This window comes from Ascaphus truei, chromosome 11 (assembly GCF_040206685.1).
Source record: "Ascaphus truei isolate aAscTru1 chromosome 11, aAscTru1.hap1, whole genome shotgun sequence".
NCBI lineage: Eukaryota > Metazoa > Chordata > Amphibia > Anura > Ascaphidae > Ascaphus > Ascaphus truei.
The window spans coordinates 18,611,908-18,639,058 of NC_134493.1; the positions used below are offsets into that span (position 1 = coordinate 18,611,908).

The 27,151-nt window shown below is 41.7% G+C and overlaps 1 protein-coding gene across 1 annotated transcript in view; it reads right to left on the reverse strand.

The window, feature by feature from the left end:
- The window catches only part of TMEM114 (transmembrane protein 114), a 67,985-nt gene extending 41,054 nt beyond the window's left edge, over positions 1–26,931 (reverse strand). Inside the window, exons 1-2 of the mRNA XM_075565162.1 lie at positions 26,584–26,931; positions 26,307–26,387 (exon numbers count right to left, since the gene is read on the reverse strand). Of these exons, the coding sequence (XP_075421277.1) occupies positions 26,307–26,387; positions 26,584–26,767 (265 nt within the window). The 5' untranslated portion in view covers positions 26,768–26,931. The remainder of the gene's footprint in view (positions 1–26,306; positions 26,388–26,583) is intronic.
- Positions 26,932–27,151: the final 220 nt, after the last annotated feature.

Sequence of the window (27,151 nt, forward strand, 5' to 3'; positions counted from 1 at the left end):
AACCAGAGGCCCGGCTGTCCAGCAGGTGGATGCAGAAATTGGGCCCGGCCAGCTCCAGCCGGGCCCAATTGTCCCGGCCCTCCTCCCCATTAGTGGCCCTGTATGCCAGTGTATGATATTGTGACTAATGGTTTTAAATAATATATTATGTTAGAATCTCTAGGTTATTAGTGGATAGTCCAATATATATATGTTGTTGTTCTAGAATTTTTATACTTGAATTTTTCATCTATAAAAAGGAATATAGAAAAAGATACAGATGTTAATAAATAAAAGTCTTTAAAGGTATGTTGGTTGTTCATCCCAGATATATAGTTACATAGTTACACAGTAGATGAGGTTGAAAAAAGACGTACGTCCATCAAGTTCAACCTATGCTAAATTTAGACGACAGATACTTTATCCCATATCCGTACTTACAGTACAGTAGCAGATTTAGAATTGCACTATATTAAATTAATTTACATATTACAATTTTTTTTTTACAGATTTGGAAAAAGTTATCAGACTGCTCCCACAACAGAAACATATATAGAGTTAATGTAGGGTTAAAGTATACTTACCTGCATATTATCTACTTGGAAAACATCCGTACATCCAAGAACGTATATTCGACTATATATATTTTGCACAGAATGTTTTTATTTTATCCCACTTATTATGGAGAGTTATTTTCCTGTTCACCTGTACCGGACTCCGGAGTGCGGTCGGAGGCAGCTTCTGGGTCCAGCTGGCTGCTGTCTACATCTTGGGAGGATCACCACCACGGAATCATAGTTGGTGGTGATATTTGCATTCACAATTGCCTATATGAAACCTACTCTTGTGAGTGAGCCTATTTCCCTCCTTCCCCTTTTCCCTTGGTTAAATTTATTTTTTACGCTATGGGGAGTGCGCTCCTCTTTCTCTGCCTTTTAGGTTAACTTTTGGATGTGGTTCATCCTTCTGAAAGCTGCCCTGTACCTCTATACCAGAAGCGTTATTGAGCTATATTTGACATTTAAGGGACTGGATCTTCTCTGTTTTATATTGTGTGTATTGTTTGTCTTTTACATTATTGCACGTTTTCACATAATTATTTATTACGAATCATTTTGATATAAATACACTATTAATCACATATTGATTATTTAATATATACACAAATAATAATATTTAGATTTATCACTAATTAATATATTTATCTGGCGTGTGTGTATGTGTGTGTGTGTGTCAGGTCTGCAACCCTGCCTTTCAACAATTATCACCTTGCATACAGTGCTTCCAGTGCAGCAAGGATTTATGGGAATTGACATGCAAATGAGCATACAATTTGTCACCTTTTGCCTGAAATCCATTTACATGGAACCCATATAAGCAAATGTTCTGCTGTTCACACAGCTTTTAAGCACAGCATGGTATTAGATTAGATTGTATTTAATGTGTTGAATGCCAGGGAATTTGTTTTTTTGTTTATCCTTGTTGTTGTTGTTCTTTATAACAGAATGCAGAGTACATAGGAAGCTCAGCTATTATATTTTGTCAGTTCAGTCCATTTTATGATTCAGTATTTTTCTCTATTTAATTTTTGCCTGTCCTACATATTGTACACCATGTACAGTATACACTTTAATAAATAAACCACATTTTTTCTTAATTTATAAATGGATAAAACTGTATAGCTACAGTATGTCATTTGTAAATCTGTTTTCATTTTTTAATCTTGTTTTAACTTTTAATCAGAGGAGGAGCTCACAATCATTATTTACTTCATTGTATTAGGTTTAAATGTTTTGGTTAGGAATATGATTTCCCATATACAGTATGCACACCAGGCTCTCCTTATTAAAGCTTTGTCTTTCATTTATAAAGGCATTTTTTTTCCCCGGGCTCCTTTTTGCAATCTTATAGACAATCAACAGGATATGTCTCTTTATTGTCACTTACAACATTGCTACAATTTCATTTTAACTGGACATGAGGAATTAAGGTGGCTTCAGAGGAGAGGAAATATGAATCGGACCTCGGGCAGGTTTTCCTGCTGTTTCATTTTTTAGGTTCTCTGTATGTGTGTTTATTCATTGCAGTTAATTGTAGCGTTAAAAAAAACCCAACACATATGAATATTAATCTGCAAGCATTTTCAAAGAAATATAAAAAAGTTAATAATATCTTCCAACAAAGACCTTAATGTAGCATTTGCATAAAAATGTATCATTGTGGTATGGGTTTTGATCACCAAAGATAAATAGATGTTGTGCCTATGGCCATTTCTTGCCATTGAAAATAATATGTTTATCACCCCACTAGAATATGCATACAGTAGTTAGAAATTGATGTAAAGATTTATTACCAGGACTCCATATGGCATCTGCATTTTCTTATAGATCCTATAGAAACATTCTCCTTGACTGGTGGTAATTTCAATGGGAGTATTCTGCCTACTGTATGGTGTATACACTTTGTGAATATGTGAATGTGCTCACAAGTGATCTTTTTATTTGTTATATGCAATACGGTGGAGGTTTCTTGTTGCCTTTTCACCCACCATAACTTAAAACGTGATGGTAAACCATACAGTACTGAAAATGCAAAGCCAGCAGTACACCCAGCCTCACACTGATGATACCCATTAAGGTTGAAACATGTCTGTGAATGGTTTCTCTAGCTTTGCATCTGATTCCCATGCTGTGCTTTAAAGCTGTGTTAACAGCGAGCATTAGCTTATATGGGCTCCATGTAACAATGGTTTTTAAGACAAAAAGGAGACACATTGTGTGCTCATTTGTATGTCATTTCCCAGAATCCCTTGCTGCAGTGGAAGCACTGTATGCTGGGGATAGTGGTGAAAGGCAGGGTTGCAGACCTGCCTAAGACATGTGAATGTGCTCACATGCGATCTTTTTATTTGCTATATGCAATAAAGTGGAGGTTTCTTATTGCCTTTTTCACCCACCATAACTTAAAATGTGATTATATATATACACATGTATGTATGTATGTATGTATGTATGTATGTATGTATGTATGTATGTATGTATGTATGTATGTATTGTGACAAACGCCCCTCTTTTGTAGCGCTGACGTCTGTCTGGGTTCTTCCCGACACAGTCTTCTAGGGTTAATTATACAACAAACAGGATCATGCAAAGTATTATGCTGCTTAACTCAGGCTTCTGCCTGCTTTATTTTCATCCCAGCAAGGGACTGCGGCTTTAACATGTGTAGGTTAGAGGCATTTCACACAGTGTCACTTTTAAGAAATAAAAACCAAATCTTATAAAGAAATCCTATCCCTTTCAGGGATCTAACTACACATCAGAATCAGTCTCTCTAACAGCTGCTGGGCCAACTAACCTGGTTCCCCAGCTTAAAACAGTGCCCTCTCATTTAGGGTCGATAGATACAGCACAGTCTTTTAGCAACAGCAATAAACATTTGTTTTGTCTTATTTGTTCATGGTGGGAACACGGTCCCAAGTGTCCAGGCAAATCCTCTGGTACTGTGATACTTGGAGGGGCCGTCCACCCCGAAACTGGATACAGTGGAGCAGCGATACCCCCAGCCTCCAGGCTCTAAGGAGAGAGACTGAAATGCAAACCTCTCTGTTCTAAATACCTGTGCAAGTGATTAGAAGAGCAGGTGAGGGAGAACTAGACCCATTGTAATCTGTGGTCTGGATTTTCCATCCAGCAGTCTGAGTTAATGTGAAGCTGTGGAATGGATCATTTTGAACTATTCCTGCACTTTCTGACCTAAAACGGGGAAGAAAGCTGCCTAACATCTTTGGACTATGTCACAGTATGTATGTATGTATGTATGTATGTATGTATGTATGTATGTATGTATGTATGTATGTATATATGTATGTATGTATGTATGTAGGAGTCAGAGCAGGCAGGATCGTCCAGGGGAAAAAGAAGGGTAGAGGACAAATAGATATCCCAGAAACAACAGGGATATTCAATTTATCTACATTTAGATTCTCTCTTCTGCAAAAATCGGTGCTAGAAAAAGGATTGACATTTGCTCCAAGTAACGGACCCAATGCATTTAGTCTATTTGTAAACTTAAATTGCTATATTAGAAAGGTTACGCTACAGACATTTCAATATCATGGGTAGTAGGATTGATTCTGGATCCACCATTGAGTCAGAGGGAGATGACAATGTCTGTATTAATGCTCTTTCCAACCTTTTAGTTGATTCCCATTCATCCACTCAAGGTGTGAGTGATTCTCTAGATATTGTGATGCCGACACCACATTGCAGTCTCTTTTGTCCCAAATGAGGCAGGAAACACTGTACTTTCTAAGCAGGGGTTTATTTACAGGGATAAATAATACGAATAGGCCCACCGTCCCTTTGAGAAAAACAAAATAATAAAATCAAATCCTATTTCCATTGGGAAAGCTAACTACACATTTCAGCAGCAACCCTTACTAACCCAGGTGGATAGCTAAGTTCATTCCACCCCCAAACAGATATTATTGCTACGCACATAAAGTCTCTGTATACCGAAAATAAGGGTTTGGCTTATCTGTAAGTCCAACTGGCGATGTCACTGCTTCAGCATAGCTCTCTCAGCAGTGTCTCTCAGACTTCTTTTACCAGCCTCCATTAGCTGGGGAGCTCCTCTGTCTCATCCCTTCTCTGGGAAAAACTGTCTCACAGTGCCTTGCTGCTTCCATGCTTTTAAGGCACTTCCTGATTAATTAGCCAGCAGGTGACCAGCCAAGCCAGAGAGGATTAACTTTATGAGAGCTGCAAAGTCGTATAACTGCCCTATTCAGCCCCTAGAGGACAGCGATGGCACCACAAATCCCTCCCCCCCGCAAAACATTATCTTGTGAGCGGCCTGTGCATTATTCCTGTGCACCCATCTCTTTGTCAGACATCGGCCGTTCCCTCCCCCCCCCCCCCCTTTTTTTTTTTGCCTTCCAATTTAGGCATTTTCTTTTTGGGGTAATTACCAGGCCATCTGGGCCTGAAGACTGGTACCTCACTATCTCCTTGTCTTGTGCCATCTGTGCAGTCTTTCTCCTCTTACGATCACGGGCACACTTCCGTCTCATTCGCGGCTGTCTCTTCACAGTGACTACCCTCATGGCAAGGAATCCACTTTGGGTCCCCTGGGCACTGCAGTATGACTTGATTCCACCTGTGCTTCTCCATAGCACCTTGGTCTTCCCATTCCGTGCCTTGTGGAAAGTAGACTGTAATACTGCAACGGTATTGTAGTCATTCTTCCTTGAGCGCCTCACTTGCCTAGGCAGTTCAAGCCTTGTAATATTATTTCCAACTGAGCGTTGCCCCAGTTCTCATGGTACCGTTGTATTCACGGGCATTCGTTTCTGTGGGATACAGACGCTTGGGCTGGGCTAATATCTTTTTCTTCAACTTCAGCTGAGAAACCACCTGTTGGGCAGCAGTAGAGTCCAACATAGCCTCATGCTCAGTCTTTAGGACCTCGAGTATCTCGTCCAGGTCACGCTTTTGTTTCTCTGCCACCTGGCGGTCAGCACGCTCCGACTCCAGGTCCTTCCTCATGTCACTGTGACGGATCGGGGGACTCACGATTCCCAGCGTGTCCCCGTCACCTCTGTTTCCACTACCTCTAGCCTTCCCTCTTCCCTGCATCCTCGCTCTCTTTCTCGCCGCCGTTACTCTGCGGCGCGGTTGGCATGCCCTGACGCGCGTTCAGGCCACCTGCGCGTCCTCCGCAATGTGAACGCGTGTTCATGATAACTGGTACCCCTCCGCGGCACCCGCGGCCCCTGGCGTGTCTCTATTCCCCCAGCCTCCACATTACCTTGCTCCTCTGCCTCTCCGTCTCTCTCACCTCCATTGCCGAGCACCCCGCGGCGCTTCCTCCCTCGCGTCCTGTGACACGCGCGGTGCACGCGCAGAATACCCTTACAGAGGGCGCGCGCACACGCTCCAGTTATCTGCCTTCTAGCTCCGCCCCCCGTGGCTTACAAGCCATATCTCTTAGTTATTTCCCTGTCTCCTCCCCTGCTCTCTCAGACCTATCCCTGCAAACTCTCACTCAACCCTCTGCTCCTCCTCTCTCTCCTATTGGTTCTCCTTCCTTTATAAGCCCACTCTGTCCACTTCCTCATTGCTCTGCATAGCTTTCCTGTGACTCCTGTGTGTGCAGTGTCTATGCCTAGCTCCTTTGTTTGTTTCAGCGCTGGTTCCTGTCCCTGCTTCTGTTTGGATTCCCCTGGCTTGAACTTCTGCTTTGGATTTGACTTCGCTGTTTTCTCCAACCCTTGAACATTGGCATACGGACACCACTACGCTGCTCTCTCCAATCCTTGAACTCTGGCACACGGACATTACTATCCGATCTCTGGCACCCCGGACTTTGCAAGTATACGTTAACCCCTTTCTTACCAGGCCCGGCAACACATTACCACACTCCGGGCACTCCCTCACTGCTGTGGGTGCGTGTTATACCCTTACCCACCTCATTACTGGGGACTGGCCAGGTCTGCGGGCATACAGGCGTTACACTCACTCAGTCTGACTCTGCTCTGGAAGCTGCCCTCTCTTATAGTGGCCTTTTCTTCTCCCACACTGATGGCAGGGGTGGAGGCGTGGGGCTCCTGCTCTCCTCTCTCTGCCGCTACCGAACCATTCCTATTCCTGCCTTTCTTGCTTTTCCCTCCTTTGAGGTTCACACAGTCCAGATCTTCTCTCCTCTCCCTGTTCATGTGGCGGTCATCTATCGCCCACCTTCCTCTACTCATCCCCCTTCTGCCTTTCTCTCTCACTTTGAATCCTGGCTCTCTTTCTTTCTCTCCTCAGACTCCCCTGTTCTTCTCCTTGGGGACTTCAACTGCCACATTGATGACCCCTCTCTAACTTGGGCTTTCCGCTTTCTCTCTCTAACCTCTTCTCTTGGCCTTCAACAGTGGACTGAAGCAACCACCCACAAGGATGGACACAATACCTAGACCTGGTTTTCAAAAACTTCTCTCGGGGCGCATGCGCGATGGCTATGGGTATAGAAATCTAGGTACTTAGCTCCATACCGCACTCAGTAAAACAGTGTAAAACACCCCAAAAAGCACCCAAATCTGAATAAAAAAGCTGAACAGCAGTGACGGAATAGACAGAGATGGCTCCGAAAAAACCTGTGGGTCAAAAGAAGCCCAAACTCGCCGATGTGAGAGATTGCTTTAGCGGGGCTGCATCGGGCAGCATGGCAGAGGAAATGGCGCCGGTTTCAAACCCGGACACCGATACGGAGCAGGAGGGAGAAGAGGAAGGGGCCTGCAACCAAGCTCTTCTGCCGGTCAGAAGATGTGATTTTGAGAGGCTTTATAACGACTTAAAGTCTCTCCTGCAAGCGGAGATTAGAGAGGTGAAGAAGGAGGTCGGCAAACTGGGGGCCCGGACGGACACTCTAGAAACTAAGGTGGATCAAACCATCAAGGCCGTTAAAAAAAAAAAACAAGACATCGGGAGAACTCCAGCGGCAGATCGACAAACTAAAGGACCGCCAGGAAGACGCGGAAAATAGGGAGCAGAGGAACAATATCTGCATAAGGGGGGTCCCCGAAGACGTCAGTGACTGCAAGGAATATGTTTCACGCTGGTTGGAGTCCCTGCTCCCGGAGTGCCCACCGGAGGCAAGAGCCATGGACCGCTGTCACAGAGCCCTTCATTCCCGGCCAATGCAATCGGAACAGCCCCAGGACATCATACTCCGGCTACATTACTATACCACCAGGGAGGCAGTACTGCGCCAAACCAGGGCAGCACAATCTGCGGAGTTTGAAGGCCACAAACTCATGATCTTTCAAGATCTGTCCCGGTCACCTTGCAGAGACGCCGCAGCCTCCTACCCGTCACAAAGGTCCTACGGGACCAAAATATTAGATATAAATGGACCTTTCCGTTCGGATTGATGGTGGCGAGGAACGGGAGGCACATTACTATGAAGGATCCAGCAAAGGGCCCGGCGTTCCTGGCCAGGTTGGGTCTGAAGGGAGCCCCCACAGAAGAAGTGGAGAGTGAAGAGACGCTGGAGCCAGAATGGAGCGGGGGAGCAGGTACATCCAAGGCTAAAGGAGGGAGAAAGTGAGAGCCCAACATAAAGACTACAGATGTGTGCAAGTTAATAAAAAGTTATTCAGTTATTTGTTGCCTTGCCTGATTTTCCTGGACTTTTGCTGAGCAATAAAGCCTAACAGACGATACAGCCCTGACACAAGAAGGTAAAAGATGAACATCCGCCGGAGGAATCACAATATAACCCCCCGACCAGACCTAAGAAGCAATGGAAGCTCCTGTGAAAAAAAGATAAAAACTTACCTCCGAGCTGCATCCAAGGTGAGGGGAGAAGATGGCGGACATGATGGTGCCTCGCCAGAGCCAGCTTGAGCCGCAGGACCCGGAAGAGTGGAAAGGGCAGAAGGAGAGCGCGCGCTCCAAACTCCACGCAGCAAGATCACCCTCAAAATGGCGGCCACCGGAAACTGGAAACCGTCATAGGTAGGGCCCGGACGAGAGGACGCCATCTTGGAAAAGGCAGCTAGGAGCATCACCAGTTAGTGACGCGGCAGAGAGCGACGGAGAGTGGCGGAAGGCCCCCCAGGAGTGTCCCTACTGATGCCGGAAGCATAGATGGGGACGGAATGCACCGCAGAAGAGACCCAGAGAGGGGAACGGGGAGTCGAAAGGAGGCCACAGGTGGCCGGGTCAGGAGGGAAAGTTACCTTATGGTAACGGGGCTGAAACAAGAGAGAGAGATGGACAGAGGGGCAATAAGATAGAGGAGGGAGTACGTGATTAAAGAGACAAGACAAAGGGGGGGGGGGAGTAGCTGAATTAGAAGATAGATGAAGGTAGGGTAGGCCACTTTCGCAAGAGGCGAGGCCCGGCTATTAGAGGGAACCAACAGGAGAAGCAGAAAGAGAGGGAACGATTAGGTGGGGGGGATAGAGGAAGTAGGAGAAGGAGAGAAAGGGTAGAAGCTCGTTAGGTCTTGAAGTATAGAGAAGAGTGCAGTTGGAAGGAAATGAAGAAGAAAAGAGAGTAGGGTTTAACTAAGTTGCCAGCACAAGGCGGTTATGAAGCAGCTAGCCTTCCCAGAGTTCAAACAGGCAAGTTAAGGCAATCAAAAAGTTTACCATCCAAGGTTCTAGGGGTGAACAAAGCGCGCGGACATGGGGTGCGGGAGGAGCCACATACCCCGGCGTTAGCATGGGTCTTGATCGGGCCCAGGGGTGGAGGGACCCCCTGGATGCCGATAAAGTCCTTTGGGGGGCAAGGGAGAGTGGTAGCCGTGAGACCACAAGGGTTGCCACCTCGAAGGCGCTGGACTTGGTTGTGGGACGGGGAGGCCCCGCAGCCGACGACAAATTGTTACCGTTATTGAGTGTATGTTATGTTTTCTCCAGTGTTTCCCCTCTTGTATTTCCCTGGTGTGTCATGCCCAGCCTAATCCCATCCCCACCACCATCGTCCAGGAAGAGAGAGAACAACGGCAGAATCGGCGTAGAAGACGGCACTGGTCACCGGAAGCAGTTGGAATTCGATGATCCAGCCACTGCACAAAGTTCGAGAGTCAGAAACCCCATAAAGTATGATGAATAAAGAAATTAGGTTTATTTCGCACAACATTAAAGGTTTTAACAGCCCAGCAAAACATAAGTTGGCCTTCAAAGAGTATAAACACCGTAAGGCTGACATTATTTTTCTCCAGGAGACCCACTTTTCTAAGAGCAGTTTCCCTAAATTTATGGATAAGGAATTTAGATCGGTACACATAGCCTCAGCGACAGAAAAAAAAGGGGGGGGTGGCTATCGCAATCCACAACAGATTGACATAAGCACATCACTTTCCTTAGTTATATTCTCAATATAATGATAAGGTCTCATGATTACTATTAGGTACAAGTTAAAATAAGTAACACCCTATGTTTATCTCAATCGTTGTATGTAATTATTATTTTAATTTGGGAAGCTTATTTAACTATTCTTATGTAGATATCATCATGCAATTCTACACTTCTATATTACACATACCACACATTAGCATATAGGTTTGCAATTAATTGACCTGCATTGTCTATTATACCTGCAGGTCTTATATACCTTAGAACACTCCTACATACCTATACGTACCTGAGGTTATTCACAACAATAAATATACACATTAATCATACAAACACATTCTTTATTTCATTTATTTATGTACTATAATTTATATACAGTCCATTACAAGATCTATACATTCTTGCATTCTGTGTCAACTCTTACCAATAAAGGTCTGAAAACGTAGGGTTAATTACTTCAAGAGACACTGTTACTGTTCAGGTTCCACTTCCCTTAGGGACCGGACAGCCCCTTTTGGGTCAGACTCCGCCTATTTTGATAGGGGGAGGCACCCAAAAGGTGTATTTAAGACTCACCGTCAGGATCATATTCCTATCCCTCCTCCCCCTGATGAAGCGTGTGTAACACGTGAAACGTACAGTACGTCGGGGAACGTAGTGCGTCACGGCGGTGACGTCACACTCAGTGGCAGCATCCGGACACAAGCAGATGAGCAGGCTTGTATTGTGCAGCGACCTATCTACTATCTGCAACTTAATATATATTGTTGCAGACTCTGAGTACATTTGTGGCTTATGTTTTTCGGCTCATGCCATTACCTGGTCATTGTAAAACTGCAAAATCAGTGTGATATAATAGGTCAACGGGGTATATTATACTCCAGCAGTGTGCATATCACGTCTGTATCTTTTCCAAAAACAGTGGCAACATATACTACTAGTGCTTGATACATACCAGAAACGAATCATTACTGTATCTGCAGCACTCAAAATTGTCTGCTGCAGACCCTGGGTACATCTGTTTATTATTATGTTGGCTTATGACATTACCTGTTTATCATTACACAGTACAATCTATGTGATGTTCTGAATAGAGAATTTAATTCCCGGTAGTGTGTATATCACGGCGGTGTCTTTTGCAATAGCAATGGAAACAGATACTGTTAGTGGTTAAAACACATAGCCAGCAATTAAGATTTTTTCGGGCTCTCAAGCACTCCACTGCTAAATGTGTATGACTATACGGGCAGACATCTGTATCACATAACATTCTGAGTATATACAATGTTCCAACTACTTATATAAAGACATATTGCTGGATCTCTCTTTACATACAAAGCCAATTAAAGGCTAGCTACACCCTTGCTAAAAGGGATCCAAGACAGCACCTGTTGTAACATAGTTTGTGAATGTATCACTTATACAGGAGTAGCTGTCTCTGATACAAACCTAAGCCGTCTCAGCAGTTTTTTTATACTACATACCTATAGGTCTGGATGATTGGATATTGCAAAATATAGCTTGATTTCCAATATTTATTTGGTATCAATATCCACTATAGCCACGTTTATATGGGGATTTTTAATACTGCATCTGTGTTTTAAAGTCAATTAAGACGTAATAAAATTTTATTATTTTTGACTTCTACGGTGATTCTGACAGCACTAATTGTTGGACAACCCTTTATGTCCATAATTAAATACTATATAGGTTTAGAGTGCTATATAGAGGGTTACCTTTCTGATCAAATCTTTTTTGATCAACACTGTTAATATCATACATTAACCCTTTAAGCACCAGCTATATATTTCCATTTTTCTGACATTTATTTTGGTGATTGCGGTTTCAGTTACATATTCAGTGTGATTTTGGAACAGCTATTGTTCTATATTTTGAAACCAGCTCCCATATCCTTTATACAGTAAATCACAACCAACAGTGTTTCCTTGGACAAAATGTCTAAATATCTGACTGAAGGACAGGACATAGATCACTGGCTTAATGAGGCTTTGGAAATTTTTTCCACCACATCTAAACCCGTTGAAGAAGGTACCTCTGCTGATATCAATAGCTATTTTAGAGATTTGGGGAAAGCGTATAGCTCAAGAGCAAAGATCTGCTGGGAGGTTGCAAGTTTAGAAAATTATTTAAAAACAGAACTTGTACCTAGAGGACTCAGAGTCAAACTTCCTCCTTCACACCAAATAACTGACACAGATTTTATAGCCAAATGGGAAAAAATCTTGCTTCAATGCTCAGCACAGCTGATGCAATTACTTGTTGACCATGAAAGCATTAGACTTAATTCAGTGAAAGCTGAAATAGTTACTTTAAGATCAGATATATCTAAATGGCAACCAGACCCATTATTTGGAGGGCTAGAAGACAAACTTAAAATTAGCATTGATAAATTTACAAAAGATCTCAGAGAGGAAACAGAACAAATTTCTGAGGGATTTTAATGACTTTAAGGAAGGAAAAAATTTCCGCTACAAAACCAGATATCACTCTAAAAACACACAATGAAAAGCACAAGAGTCTCCCACAGAGTGGGAGGCCTCTGCCAGTGATGTTGAACAGGCTTTTGGTACAAACAAACAGAACCTCACTAACTCAGGTACTGAACTCCCTTTTCCCTTACCACAACGATCAGACCCCTCTTTTTTAGAGACCACAGGCCTCTTTCCAATTCCAAACATAAGAGGAAAACAAGGAGGGGGAAGGGCAGATTATCTAAGGGACCGAGAGAGGTGGGCATATCAAGAGCCACCCAAGAAAAGGAATCCTCGGGGGAGGGCCAAGCGACGCAGATTTTAAATCTGTCTAATAAAGTATTGAACCCTAACCACATCAATGTCCTGTCTAAAGGACTATCTTTTTGCCCTACCAGTCAAATGGACTTATTTGACTGTATAAAGGATGTAAATTTGTTTTGTCGCAAGTTATCATTACACAAAAAATTTTAAAAGACGTAAACAGTGGTTAAATATCAATAGCCCCCTAGAGTTATTAAATACACAAGATCATAAAAATTTAGATACTCTAGAAATACTTGAGGAAGAAAGCCTTAGGCCTCCTGGTGAAGGCCCTTTCACAGACCTGAGACAGAAATCCACATTCACACCCCCTAGTGAAGTGTGTTCCAATGTCCATGTTTTTAACCAATTGGTGACCAGAGACTTAACTAATTTGAAAAGCAGCAAAGGATCACAAAACCTTAGCTATCAAGAGAGAATGGCTTTGAGAGATTTAGAATTGGATAAAACCATCGTAGTGAAACCATCAGACAAAGGTGGCAATATCGTTATTCTAAATGAGGAGGATTGCATACAAGAATCTAAACGCCTACTCTCAGATAAGCATTGTTACACTGTTTTGAGACAAGATCCTACTCCATCATACCTGAAAGAATTAAAAACGATACTAGACCTAGGCCTAGAAGAAAAACTTATCTCTAAGAAAGAATATGATTTCATGTTGATTAGAACACCAAGAATTGCCACCTTTTATCACCTACCGAAGATCCATAAAGATAAGAGACCTCCACCAGGTAGACCAATAGTCTCCGGTATAGGAAATGTCACCTCTAATACAAGTGTCTATCTAGATAAAGTTTTACGCCCATTTGTTGAAATTTTACCATCCTTTGTCAAAGACACAACAGATGTTTTGCGTAAACTAGAAGGCATCCATTTAGATCCAGATTCATATTTAGTTGGCCTTGATGTAGAGGGGCTTTACTCTAGCATCCCTCACACTAGTGGTATAGAAGCTGTAGCTCACTTTCTAAGGGCAAGAAATACAGACTGTGTACCCCATAACCAACTGGTCCTCAAACTTCTGGACTATGTACTGACCCACAACTTCTTCATTTTCCACAATACCCTGTACCACCAGATACAGGGTACAGCTATGGGGACCACATGTGCTCCCACCTATGCCAATTTATATCTAGGCTGGTGGGAGGAAACAGTGGTCTTCATAGAGGCCAACGAATACTACACTGAGCATGTGGAGTTGTGGGTCAGATACATTGACAATATTTTCCTGATATGGAAAGGTACTGAGACACTACTCCGTGCCTTTATCAACTGTTTAAATCACAATAAACACAATCTAAAACTTACAATGCAGTTTGACAAAACTAGAATTGAATTTCTAGACATTACCATATCAAGATCAGAGGATGACACTATCGCCACAAGTATTTTTAGGAAACCCACGGCAACAAACAACTTGCTAAGAGCAAACAGCAATCACCCTAGACATGTGACCAACAACATTCCAGTGGGACAGTTTCTTCGATTGAGGAGAAACTGTTCCTCTACTGAAGAATTTGTAAGACAATCAAAGGACATGTCCAACAGATTTAAATCAAGAGGGTATAGCCAAAAATTGATCAAAAAAGCCTACTATAGGGCATTGACCACTCCCAGGACAGATCTTTTGGTACCCAAACAGATTATTCCACAGGATGAAGAGATTAGATTTATCTCTACATACAACAATCAATCACATACAACTAGAAACATCCTACAAAAACATTGGAATATTCTGCTTGAGGATCCTGACCTTAGGAAAGTCCTTAGAGATACTCCTTCAACAGGCTATCGTCGAAATACAAACATCAAGGATAGATTGGTAGATAGAATCTGGATAAAAATCAGATTAAAACATGGTTAGGCACAAAACCTTGTGGGTCCTATCCTTGTTCTAGATGCAAAGCGTGTTCTTTCATGTCAGTTACAAAAGAGTTCAAAGACTCCACCAATACAAAGTCCTTTAAGATCAAAGACTTCATTAATTGCCTAACCTGCGGTACAATATATCTGATGACCTGCGAATGTGGTATTCAATACGTGGGGAAGACTCACAGACCTCTTAAGACAAAGATCTTAGAGCATGTGGGGAATGTCCGCAATGCTAAAGATACCCCTATTGCAAAACATGTGATAGAACACCATAAAGGTGATACCAGAGCTATGCATTTCTGCAGAATAGATTACATATGCAAGGATCAAAGAGGAGGTAACTGGGACCAACGACTATTGCAACAAGAATGTCGTTGGATTTTCCAACTCCAAACTCTGGCCACAAATGGACTTAATGAAGGGTTCATATTTACACCATTTATTTGAATTTATACGATGTCGGACCCTTACATAACAAATGAGAATGTGTTCTATTTTCAACACCATAAAATAAGTTTCACCACCACGATATTAAAGGTTTTTTTATTCAATAGTTTAAAATTCATCAACGGTTAAGTCAAGGTATACACCACCCAATCCTACACCTGTACATTACACGTATCACATATTATTTACACCTAAAAATAACTATGATCTGCATTGACCATTAAGGGCAGGTCTTTTATATATTTAGTATACAATCCTACACAAATATACCCATTAATAATTATTAACTTAATATATTCACAATTTATATTATTCATTGGGTTTTTGTTTTGAATTTGTTTTAATTATACTACCTAGTGTACACATCACCCAATCCTACACAGTATATTACACATATCACATATTCGTTAAACCTAAACGTAATTTGACCTGCATTGACCAATAGGGGCAGGTCTCTTACATAACTAAGTATACACTCCTACACAAGCACATCACTTTCCTTAGCTATATTCTCAATATAATGATAAGGTCTCATGATTACTATTAGGTACAAGGTAAAATAATTAACACCCTATGTTTATCTCAATCGTTGTATATAATTATTATTTTAATTTGGGAAGCTTATTTAACTATTCTTATGTAGATATCATCATGCAATTCTACACTTCTATATTACACATACTGTACCACACATTAGCATATACAGTAGGTTTGCAATTAATTGACCTGCATTGTATATTATTCCTGCAGGTCTTATATACCTTAGAACACTCCTACATACCTATACGTACCTGAGGTTATTCACAACAATAAATATACACATTAATCATACAAACACATTCTTTATTTCATTTATTTATGTACTATAATTTATATACAGTCCATTACAAGATCTATACATTCTTGCATTCTGTGTCAACTCTTACCAATAAAGGTCTGAAAACGTAGGGTTAATTACTTCAAGAGACACTGTTACTGTTCAGGTTCCACTTCCCTTAGGGACCGGACAGCCCCTTTTGGGTCAGACTCTGCCTATTTTGATAGGGGGAGGCACCCAAAAGGTGTATTTAAGACTCACCGTCAGGATCATATTCCTATCCCTCCTCCCCCTGATGAAGCGTGTGTAACACGTGAAACGTACAGTACGTCGGGGAACGTAGTGCGTCACGGCGGTGACGTCACACTCAGTGGCAGCATCCAGACACCAGCAGATGAGCAGGCTTGTATTGTGCAGCGACCTATCTACTATCTGCAACTTAATATATATTGTTGCAGACTCTGAGTACATTTGTGGCTTATGTTTTTCGGCTCATGCCATTACCTGGTCATTGTAAAACTGCAAAATCAGTGTGATATAATAGGTCAACGGGGTATATTATACTCCAGCAGTGTGCATATCACGTCTGTATCTTTTGCAAAAACAGTGGCAACATATACTACTAGTGCTTGATACATACCAGAAACGAATCATTATCTGCAGCACTCAAAATTGTCTGCTGCAGACCCTGGGTACATCTGTTTATTATTATGTTGGCTTATGACATTACCTGTTTATCATTACACAGTACAATCTATGTGATGTTCTGAATAGAGGATTTAATTCCCGGTAGTGTGTATATCACGGCGGTGTCTTATGCAATAGCAATGGAAACAGATACTTTTGTGGTTAAAACACATAGCCAGCAATTAAGATTTTTTCGGGCTCTCAAGCACTCCACTGCTAAATGTGTATGACTATACGGGCAGACATCTGTATCACATAACATTCTGAGTATATACAATGTTCCAACTACTTATATAAAGACATATTGCTGGATCTCTCTTTACATACAAAGCCAATTAAAGGCTAGCTACACCCTTGCTAAAAGGGATCCAAGACAGCACCTGTTGTAACATAGTTTGTGAATGTATCACTTATACAGGAGTAGCTGTCTCTGATACAAACCTAAGCCGTCTCAGCAGTTTTTTTATACTACATACCTATAGGTCTGGATGATTGGATATTGCAAAATAGAGCTTGATTTCCAATATTTATTTGGTATCAATATCCACTATAGCCACGTTTATATGGGGATTTTTAATACTGCATCTGTGTTTTTAAAGTCAATTAAGACGTAATAAAATTTTATTATTTTTGACTTCTACAGTGATTCTGACAGCACTAATTGTTGGACAACCCTTTATGTCCATAATTAAACACTATATAGGTTTAGAGTGCTATATAGAGGGTTACCTTTCTGATCAAATCTTTTTTGATCAACACTGTTAATAACATTTCAAGTAGACAAAACGATAGCGGATAGAGAAGGACGATACCTCATCCTCGTGGGGTCCATACAGGGTCAGCCCCTCATGTTGGCCTCTGTTTATGCCCCATGTGAGCCAGCGCCGGCATTTTTTTCCCTTTTTTTTCAGAAACTTCACAAAGTAGCTACTGTAAGGGAAATATAATTGTAGCGCGAGACCTCAATAGGACATTAAACCCCGTCCTAGATAGGTGTACAACTACTAACCTGCCACCTAGACAGGACATACTAAACATTACCCAAGGACTACGAGACTGTCAATTAGTAGATATTTGGAGATAAAAACATCAGCAGGACAAGGACTTTACGTTTTACTCCCACCCACATAACAGATACAGCCGGATAGATTATTTCCTTGTATCCAATAGACTGGTCCCGGTGGTCTCCCACACATTGATACACGATATTTCGTGGTCATACCACACACCAATAGAGCTGCGGTGCACGTTAAATTCACTAGACAGACCTGGAGCAAACTGGAAACTTAATGAGCTGCTACTCAAAATTCTAGCCATTATGAAGGAGATGAGACAAAATCACAGTGTATTTTGTAGAGAACGAGGGTAGCGTGACATCACATTCCACGTTGTGGGAGGCACATAAAGCCACCCTCGGGGGATCTCTGATGTCTCTGGCGGCTCGGCGCCGGAGGGAGCAGGACCGCCAGATTCAGGAATTACAGGAGAAATTGGCATCACTCACTGTAACACAAGTCCTTAAAGCAGGACGCTATTTTAAAAGAGATCTCGGATATCAAACACCAATTAAACATTCGAGTAACCTCCCAGGTGGAAAAGGAGTTGAGTTGGACTAAACGTAAGTTCTTTGAGAAGGCGAACAAGCCGGACACCCTTTTAGCGAACAAGCTTAGAAATAAAACACCAAATTACCACATCCAATCTATTCGTACACAAGGGGGGGAGCTTACCTCCAACCCTAGGCGAATCGTAGAGGAATTCAAATCCTACTATGAGGCGCTCTATGATGGAGGTAAGGTCACACACAGTCAGAAAATGAGGGACAATCTGCGGGAATTTTTAATGGGGGCAAAGTTGCCAAAGTTGAGCAGGGTGGAGAGGGAGGCCCTACAGACAGACTTCTCTTTAGAAGAGTTAACGGCAGTTGTAAAGTCGCTCAAGCCAGCCAAGGAACCAGGACCAGATGGCTTTTCAAACCTATACTACAAAAAATATATGAAAATATTAGCACCATATATGTTAAAACTCTTTAATTCGGTCCTGCAAGGGGCCTCGTTCCCAGCAAAAATGCTCCAGGCTTCCATCTCCCTGATCTATAAACCAGGTAAGGACCCGGCAGACTGCAAGAGCTACCGACCCATCTCTTTGATCAATACGGACATAAAAATATTCTCAAAACTTATAGCCAACAGAGTGGGTAACGTCCTTCCTAGGTTGATTCACCCAGATCAGGTGGGGTTCATAGGAGGAAGGCAAGCGGCAGACAATACCAGATGAGTAATTGATCTTATTGATTTGGCCCAAAAACATAATATCCCGTCTATGGTACTTAGTCTGGATGCAGAAAAAGCCTTCGATAGGATTGATTGGCCCTATCTAAGAGGGACACTGGAGGCATTTGGCTTCGAGGGATGCCTTTTGGGAGCCATTATGGCCCTGTATGAAGGGCCGACAGCAAGGGTGAGACATCAGGGGTTCCCTTCAGGACAATTTCAAATCCGTAGTGGCACGAGGCAGGGTTGCCCGCTGTCCCCCTTGCTGTTTGCCCTCTGTATCGAACCCTTGGCGGCACACCTGAGATTATGCCCAGATGTGTCAGGAATAACAGTAAAAGAGCAGACGCACAAAGTGGCGCTGTACGCGGATGATGTGTACTGACATTATCCAGACCTCTCACCTCCCTGCCCAATGTGTTCGCAATATTGGGGCAGTTTAAACAAATATCGGGGTTCAAAATTAATCAGGCCAAATCAGAAGCCCTCAATATAAATCTACCCAAACCAATGGAAAAGCTAATTGGATTAAACTTTAATTTTAACTGGCAACCCTCCATGATCAAATATCTAGGGGTATATATAACACGAGATGTTAAAGCACTATACAAGGCAAATTATCCCAGGTTGTTCAAGACTGAGGGAGGATCTCAGTAGATGGGAGGAGTATGGCATTTCTTGGATTGGAAGAATTCATAGTGTTAAAATGAATCTTCTACCTAAGGTGCTATACCTCTTTCAGGCCCTCCCGACCCCCCTGTTGAAAGATGACATCCTCTCGCTGCAGTCTAGAATAATGAAGTTTATCTGGAATAAAAAAAGCCCACGGATAAAAAAAGATATCTTGAGGAGGCCGACCTCGAGAGGGGGGTTGGGGGTGCCTTGCCTGTTTGCCTACTACAAAGCAGCCCAACTGAGCCAAATCATACAGTGGCACACGGACCCGGATCTCCGGAGATGGATGGCCCTAGAAAAAGATTGCTGTGCGCCCATTGAGCTGCAGAACCTTATATGGTTACCTAAAAAGTGTTGGTCGGGAATTCAGACTCTGCTATAGGCTATATCAAACTCCTTGAAGGGTTGGGAGTCTACCAAATTTAAATGTTCTCTCACAACACTAAACTCCTTGATGACGCCCATTTGGGGTAATCCGGACTTTGCTCCAGGGATGGATAGTTCACACTTCGCAAAATGGTTTCAATCTGGGTATATTAGACTAAATGATCTGGAGGGGAGACAGCATATCAAAACTTTTGTTCATATCAAAGAAGAGAAAAACATGCCCAATACAGAATTCTTTAGATACATCCAGATCAGGGCATTTTACAACAAAACCCCAATTCGGCCTAGGAGAACAAACTTTGAGCAGCTGTGTTCCAGAGGTATGGACACAAGGGGACTAACCTCTAGGATGTACAGGGAAGTGATCTGTCCAGAGACAAAAGACGAACCCCGACTTAGTTATATGAGACAATGGGAAGCCGACTTAGGGGAGACGTTAGAGGACGAGGACTGGGACAGCATCCTACAGGCAGCAGCCAAAAGCTCTATCTGTACGACATTAAAGGAGAACGCATACAAAGTCCTAATGCGGTGGTATTACACCCCAACAAAATTAGCCAAATTTGTCAGAGGTTACTTCCCGCTTTGCCCGAAGCAATGCGGAGAACGAGCTGACTTACGCCATATGCTGTGATCATGCACGAAGGTGGTTCCGATTTGGGCGGAAATTAGAGATTGGCTTCAAAAATTGATCAGAGTGGAGATCCCCCTGGACCCATGGCTGTTCCTTGTGGGCAAGCGGATCCGGGGGGCTATCGAATGCCACTCATAAATTGATATCACACTTAGCAACAGCCACCAGATGTGAGATCGCAGCATTGTGGAAGCAACCGGAGGTACCAATTTTACCCAAAATTAGGAACAGAATTTGGTTTGTGTGCCGGATGGAACAATTGACGAGTTTAGTCAATGACTCCGGCTCAAATTTTCTAAAAGTGTGGGCGCCCTGGTTGGCCCAAACAGACATCCCAGGAGTAGATGCCACCACAATTTTGCAATGATAACCATAAATGAGTTCTCCTCTGACCAAATGGATTCTTGACCACACAGTGACTAGGAAAACCCGAGGTATAGGGGAGCTCAAGGAAGTAGGGCCACTCCGATAGGCTGAGCCGTTGACCCGGCACGCTAATACCAACAAGATACGATAGAGAGGAAAGTGAAAAGAGTTGTATCCGCCCAGCAGTGATCAAGGTCGCGTTCTGGCCCCCCCCCCTTCCCGCCCCTCCCCTCATCCCGTTACCCTGCCGTCATGTTCATTGGTTTGTTAAGTCTGTCACGTGTGTCACGTTTAGTGTTTGGAAACAAAGAAATGGTGAAGTTACAAATGCTAATGGATGGTGTTATAATGTATGCACCAAAACACCTAATAAAATCAAAGTTATATAAAAAAAAAAAAAACTTCTCTCTCTCCGATTTCTTAATTTCCCCTTTTCCTCTCTCTGATCATCACCTCGTCTCATTTTCTCTCTCTCGCTTCTCTCCATCTCCATCTCGCCCTCGTTTTTGCAGAAACCTGCGCTCTATTAACCTACCAGCTCTTGATTCCACTTTACGCTCCTCCCTCTCCTCTCTCAGTTCTGCTTCAGACCCTGATACCTGGTCACGAACTAGAACTCTGCCTTATCTTCCTCTCTTGATCTTCATGCCCCGTTTTCTCTCTGCCGTCCTCGCCCTTCTAACCCCAGACCCTGCTAAACTCCCACACACGCATGCTGCGTTCCTCCACTCGTTCCTCTGAACGCCTCTGGAGGAAATCTCATACGCTCGCAGAATTCATTCACTACAAATTTATGCTATCCAGTTTTAACTCTGCCCTCTCTCAGGCTAAACAAACCTTCTTTTCATCACTAATCAACACACAAGTCTAACCCACGCCGACTCTTTTCTGTCTTTGACTCTTTACTCAGACCACCCTCGGCTGCCTCCTCTTCTTCCTCCATCTCACCTCAGGACTTTGCTGACTTTTTTAAGGAAAAGGTGGAATCCATACGTCAGAACATCTCATCTGTTGCCTCCTCTCATCCCACACTGTCTCCCTCCTGCCTTTTGCCTTCAAACTTCTTGAACGTCTTGTATTCTCTCGATTGCTACACTTTCTCAACACCTATTCTCTCCTAGACCCTCTACAATCTGGCTTCCGCACTGCTCACTCTACTGAAACAGCCCTCACTAAAATAACTGACGACCTCCATGCTGCCAAAGACAGAGGTCATTACACTCTGCTCATATTACTCGACCTCTCTGTAGCATTCGACACCGTGGACCACCCTCTTCTCCTTCACATTCTCCATACTCTTGGTATTCGGAATAAAGCTCTATCCTGGATCTCCTCTTACCTCTTCCATCGTACTTTCAGTGTCTCTTTTGCTAACACCTCCTCCTCCTCTATTGATCTCTCTCTGGGGGTACCCCAGGGCTCTGTCCTGGGACCCCTTCTCTTTTCTCTTTACACACTCTCTCTAGGTGACCTAATCACATCTTTTGGGTTTAAATATCACCTCTATGCTGACGACACACAAATTTACCTTTCAACCCCTGACCTTACACCTGCTATACAGATCAAAGTTTCTGAATGCCTCTCTGGAATATCATCCTGGATGGCCATCCGCCGACTGAAACTTAACATGGCAAAAACAGAGCTCTTTATACTTCCTCCCAAACCTGGCCCTACTACCTCCTTCCACATTACTATTGGAAATACGATCATTCACCCAGAAGCCCAAGCACGCTGCCTAGGGGTTACACTTGATTCCTCTCTCTCATTCTCCTCTTATATTCAAAACGTTTCTAAAACTTGTCGCTTTTTCCTTCACAATATCACAAAAATACGCCCTTTCCTCTGTTACTCGACTGCTAAAACTCTGACTCAGGCCCTCATTCTCTCACGTCTCGATTACTGCAACCTCCTGCTGTCCGGCCTTCCTGCCTCTCACCTGTCTCCCCTACAATCTATCCTAAATGCTGCTGCCAGAATCACTCTACTCTTTCCTAAATCTGTCTCCGCATCTCCCCTCCTGAAATCCCTCTCCTGGCTTCCGATCAAATCCCGTATCTCACACTCAATTCTCCTCCTCACTTTTTAAAGCTTTACATTCTTCTGTCCCTCCTTACATCTCAGCCCTAATTTCTCGCTATGCACCATCCCGACTCTTGCGTTCTTCTCAAGGATGTCTTCTATCTACCCCCTTTGTATCTAAAGCTCTCTCCCGCCTTAAACCTTTCTCACTTCTGCCCCGCACCTCTGGAATGCCCTTCCCCTCAATACCCGACTAGCACACTCTCTATCCACCTTTAATACCCACCTTAAGACACATCTGCTTAAAGATGCATATGAATAGCACTGGATAATCATGGACACATGATACATAAAGCTTGGCCCCCTGCAGACGCACTTACTAGAATTCCCTCCTACTGTCTCTGTACGTTCTCCCTACCTACCAATTAGATTGTAAGCTCCTCAGAGCAGGGACTCCTCTTCCTTAATGTTACTTTTATGTCTGAAGCTCTTATTCCCATGACCTGATTTATATTATTTGTTATTTATATGATATGTATTACTACTGTGAAGCGCTATGTACATTTATGGCGCTATATAAATAAAGACATACAGTACAATACACTACAATAGGCAGAAATGGAGAGAAGAAGTAAAAGTAACAGGGAAGGAGTATTGAAGAAGAACTGAAGTATGAGAGAAAGATGAGATGTGCAGAATAAAGAAACAGTACAGATAAGAAAACCAATAGAACTTAGAAAAGAAGACTTTAGGAAGAATTCAAGTGGTATAAAATAAAAAGGAGGAATAGGATAAAGTTAGGGAAACATGACCATTCCTAGAGAGAACACTAAGAAAAGCCCTCATCCATTCCCGATGGTTTTATACCTTTTTCTTTTTTACAGGATGGGAATCGGGTGACCCTCGAGCTGAACTGCACTATTTTCAGCTTTCATGACCTCCTCTATACACTTTACAGCAATTTAATCTATGACAAGCTGTAATATTGGTCCCATAAAATCACAAACCTCTTGAAATCTACAAGAAAACAAATCTAAACCATAATATTGATAACTCTGATTCACTAAACCAAGGAAAAGACAAATGTATGTACTGTAACATTTACTGCGTGAAAATACAGAAATGTTGCCAAGTATAACATAGTAGATACATACTGTAGATGAGGTGAAAAAAGCCATACAGTACGTTCATCAAGTTCAACCTACAGTATCACAAATGTATTGATATACAAGTATTGTTATTAAAGTATGTATGCAACATTTTGAATCAGTTCTGCATAATCTGCTTATTGTTTAAATATTCAACAAGGAGTGGCAGGTCCAAATCATCATGTCAGTTATGTCACGGTTGGTTGTTGTCTATGTAGTTTAACGGGCAAAATGTATTTTCCCTACACCATTACAGTTTACATTTCATATTCCATATCTCATATCTAGTGTTCCAATGTGGTATACGTGATTAGGCAGTCTGGCCACTTCCAGATTATTGTAAAGGATACCTACTGTACACCTCCAGACAATAGACTAGACTATTTGCACACTGAATAGGTAACAATAGTAACAGGGTAAGGTTCATATGTGATATTTACTTACAAAACAAGTGAATAACAGAAGAAAAACCAAGGTAAACATTAGCTCTGGAACAAGTAATGGTGAGCACTAAATTCCACACATGCAATATCGATATGATAGGAGATATGAGGATATTTATTTTGGATGAGAATCTAATCTAAAATTCTAAATATGTCATGCATGTTGTTTTACAAAGCAATAGGCAGTATGTAATTGCAATCAGAGATTTCTGGGGCTAATTTGGATCTGCCGCGGATCCGCCGGTTCCTTTGGTCCACGGATTTCAGCGGATCAATCTCAAAAAGATCGATTCGCGTTATGCGGATTTTTTTATTATTATTACCAATACACCTCCGCGGATCCCGCAACCCGTCAATGGATTTGTAGAATCCAATCCATGGATTCAGCAATTCTTTGGCGGATTCTTCCATCTACGGATTGCTGAATCCAAGGATTGGATTCTACAAATCCCTCGCTGGGTTTTATCCAATGGCGGTTTGATGAATCTGTGCAAAATTTAATGTCCAAATCCATTTATGGATTTTACACTGCAAAATTAATTTTGGGTTGAAAATGCCAGAAAATCCAGGAAACGGATTTGGGTGGATTCACCCATCTCTAATTGCAATATATAATATTCACCAACATATTCACACCAATTTCGTATCTGCAAATTGTAGTAATTCTGTTTATCAAAACTGAGTTTTAGAAATCCATATTTTAAGAGGCATCCAATAAAGGCACTTTTTATAAAACACCCCAAAAAATGTGACATATTTATCTTTATTGCATGGAATTGCAGGTAACTTAATTATTCAATATTAATAGGTGTAAAAAGCCATATATGTATTACAAATGATTGAATTCTAAAACAGACACATGCACAAATTCTCAAATTCTCAATCTCTGCTTTAATTTGACTTTAAATAAATTCAGTTTTACACAAATTGTTTATCATTCTGAAATACAGCAAATAACTATACAGTATTCTGTTGATACTGGTTTTAACTTTGAGATAGTTCATTCCCATTCATGTGGCAACCAATCATATGTAAATTATGTAACATATTTTCAGTTTCTGCATATATGAAGAGCAAATGTAATATTTTAAAGAGATATATTCATTACATATCCTTGTAGTACCATAGAACAACTGCAAGGGGCGATAATGTACCAGCACAAGTACAGTACTTCAAAGATCAACACAATGCAATTCATATTCATCCAGCAATTATTTCTGTCTTATTCCATGGGTGATATAAACCATATAGATTTAACAATGTTCATCAGAAGAGCTACAAAGACTCATTTGTAAATCATTCAACAAACATATAATATGTGTAAGTAGGTCATGATTTTGAAAATGTTTTAAAAAGACAGATACTGTAGTTCTTGTAAGGTTTAGATATTTACACAAAGTGTCGTTAAAATACGAAATGATTGCTGCAAAATTATAGCAAATGTACAGTATGTTCCTCCATTTTTCCATTTAATTTTGACTTGTATTATGTTTCTTTACATACACTGAACATCCATGCTGATTTTATAATTACATAGATTAACACCATCTGATGAATAATATAGTATAATCTTAAAATTCTAGTTTAGCAGCAGAATACCATTTTACATTCTGAAATGCTTCTTGTGCTACTAAATTCTCTCTGTTTTAAATAATAGGTTAAAATGTAATTGAATCATTCAAAATATGCCTGCTGCGTATAGTTATTACTAGATAATTATTAGGGCATATATAGAGTTTTATTTCCATGTTGAGATTGGCAGTTCCCCTTTGTGTTCAAGGATTTTTTTGACATTGACAAATACAAATTGCCAAATTACAAACTGTTGCATTGTATGAATAACAATGATATAAAATGTACTGTAAGAAGACAGAAAGAAGTTAAACTCACTTAAAAGTTGTTTCTGTGAGTCGGTGAAGTTTTGGTTCCCATGCCAGAAAGGATTTATCAGAGGGAGACATTTGCTGTTAACTGCAGAAGAAAGCAAGCAATGCAAATGACATCAGTATGATTCATTCTACTGTAACTGGCTAGCACAAGGTGGAAATAACTATATTTTATCAATATCTAGCATTATAGCTATTCAGAACACATAAACACAGCATGCATTTTTTAGATTTTCTCTGCTAACCATAAAAGGAAGCCAATCATGTTAAGAAATACTTACATTTGCACATTCTCCAAAGTCCTGAATGTGAGCTTAATGGATCAGAGTAGTTATTCATTTTTTCCAATTTTGAAGCATCAATAATATACCAAAAATCTGTTCCAATGGCAACCACCAGAAATATGAAACTTAATATACCAACTAAGGCAACAAAGAGGGACAACATACTCAACTTAAACTTCATGATGGTTTGAGAGAAAATGATGTACAGTACTGCAATTAGTTACTTGTGGTGGAGATGCTTGCAACCAACACCTTGTATTGCCATCAGGGAGAAACAAATGCTTGTTTTTCCAAGCTTCAGAAAAAGCAAAAGCAGCCTTCCTCCAGCTACACAGTTCCCCCGCTGCTTTAGTCCAGCTAGTGGCATTAGTCTGTCAGTAGCAACAATTCAGGCATTCATTGCAAGTCTGTAGTCACTGTTACTTTGTACAGTATGTAAGAAACTGGCACCAGCAGAGCGATGAACACATACATTACAGGTCTAGCTAATATAAACAAGACATTCGAAAGGTAAAAATAAATTGAATAATCTGGATTCTAAATGTGCTGTACATTTAAATGTATC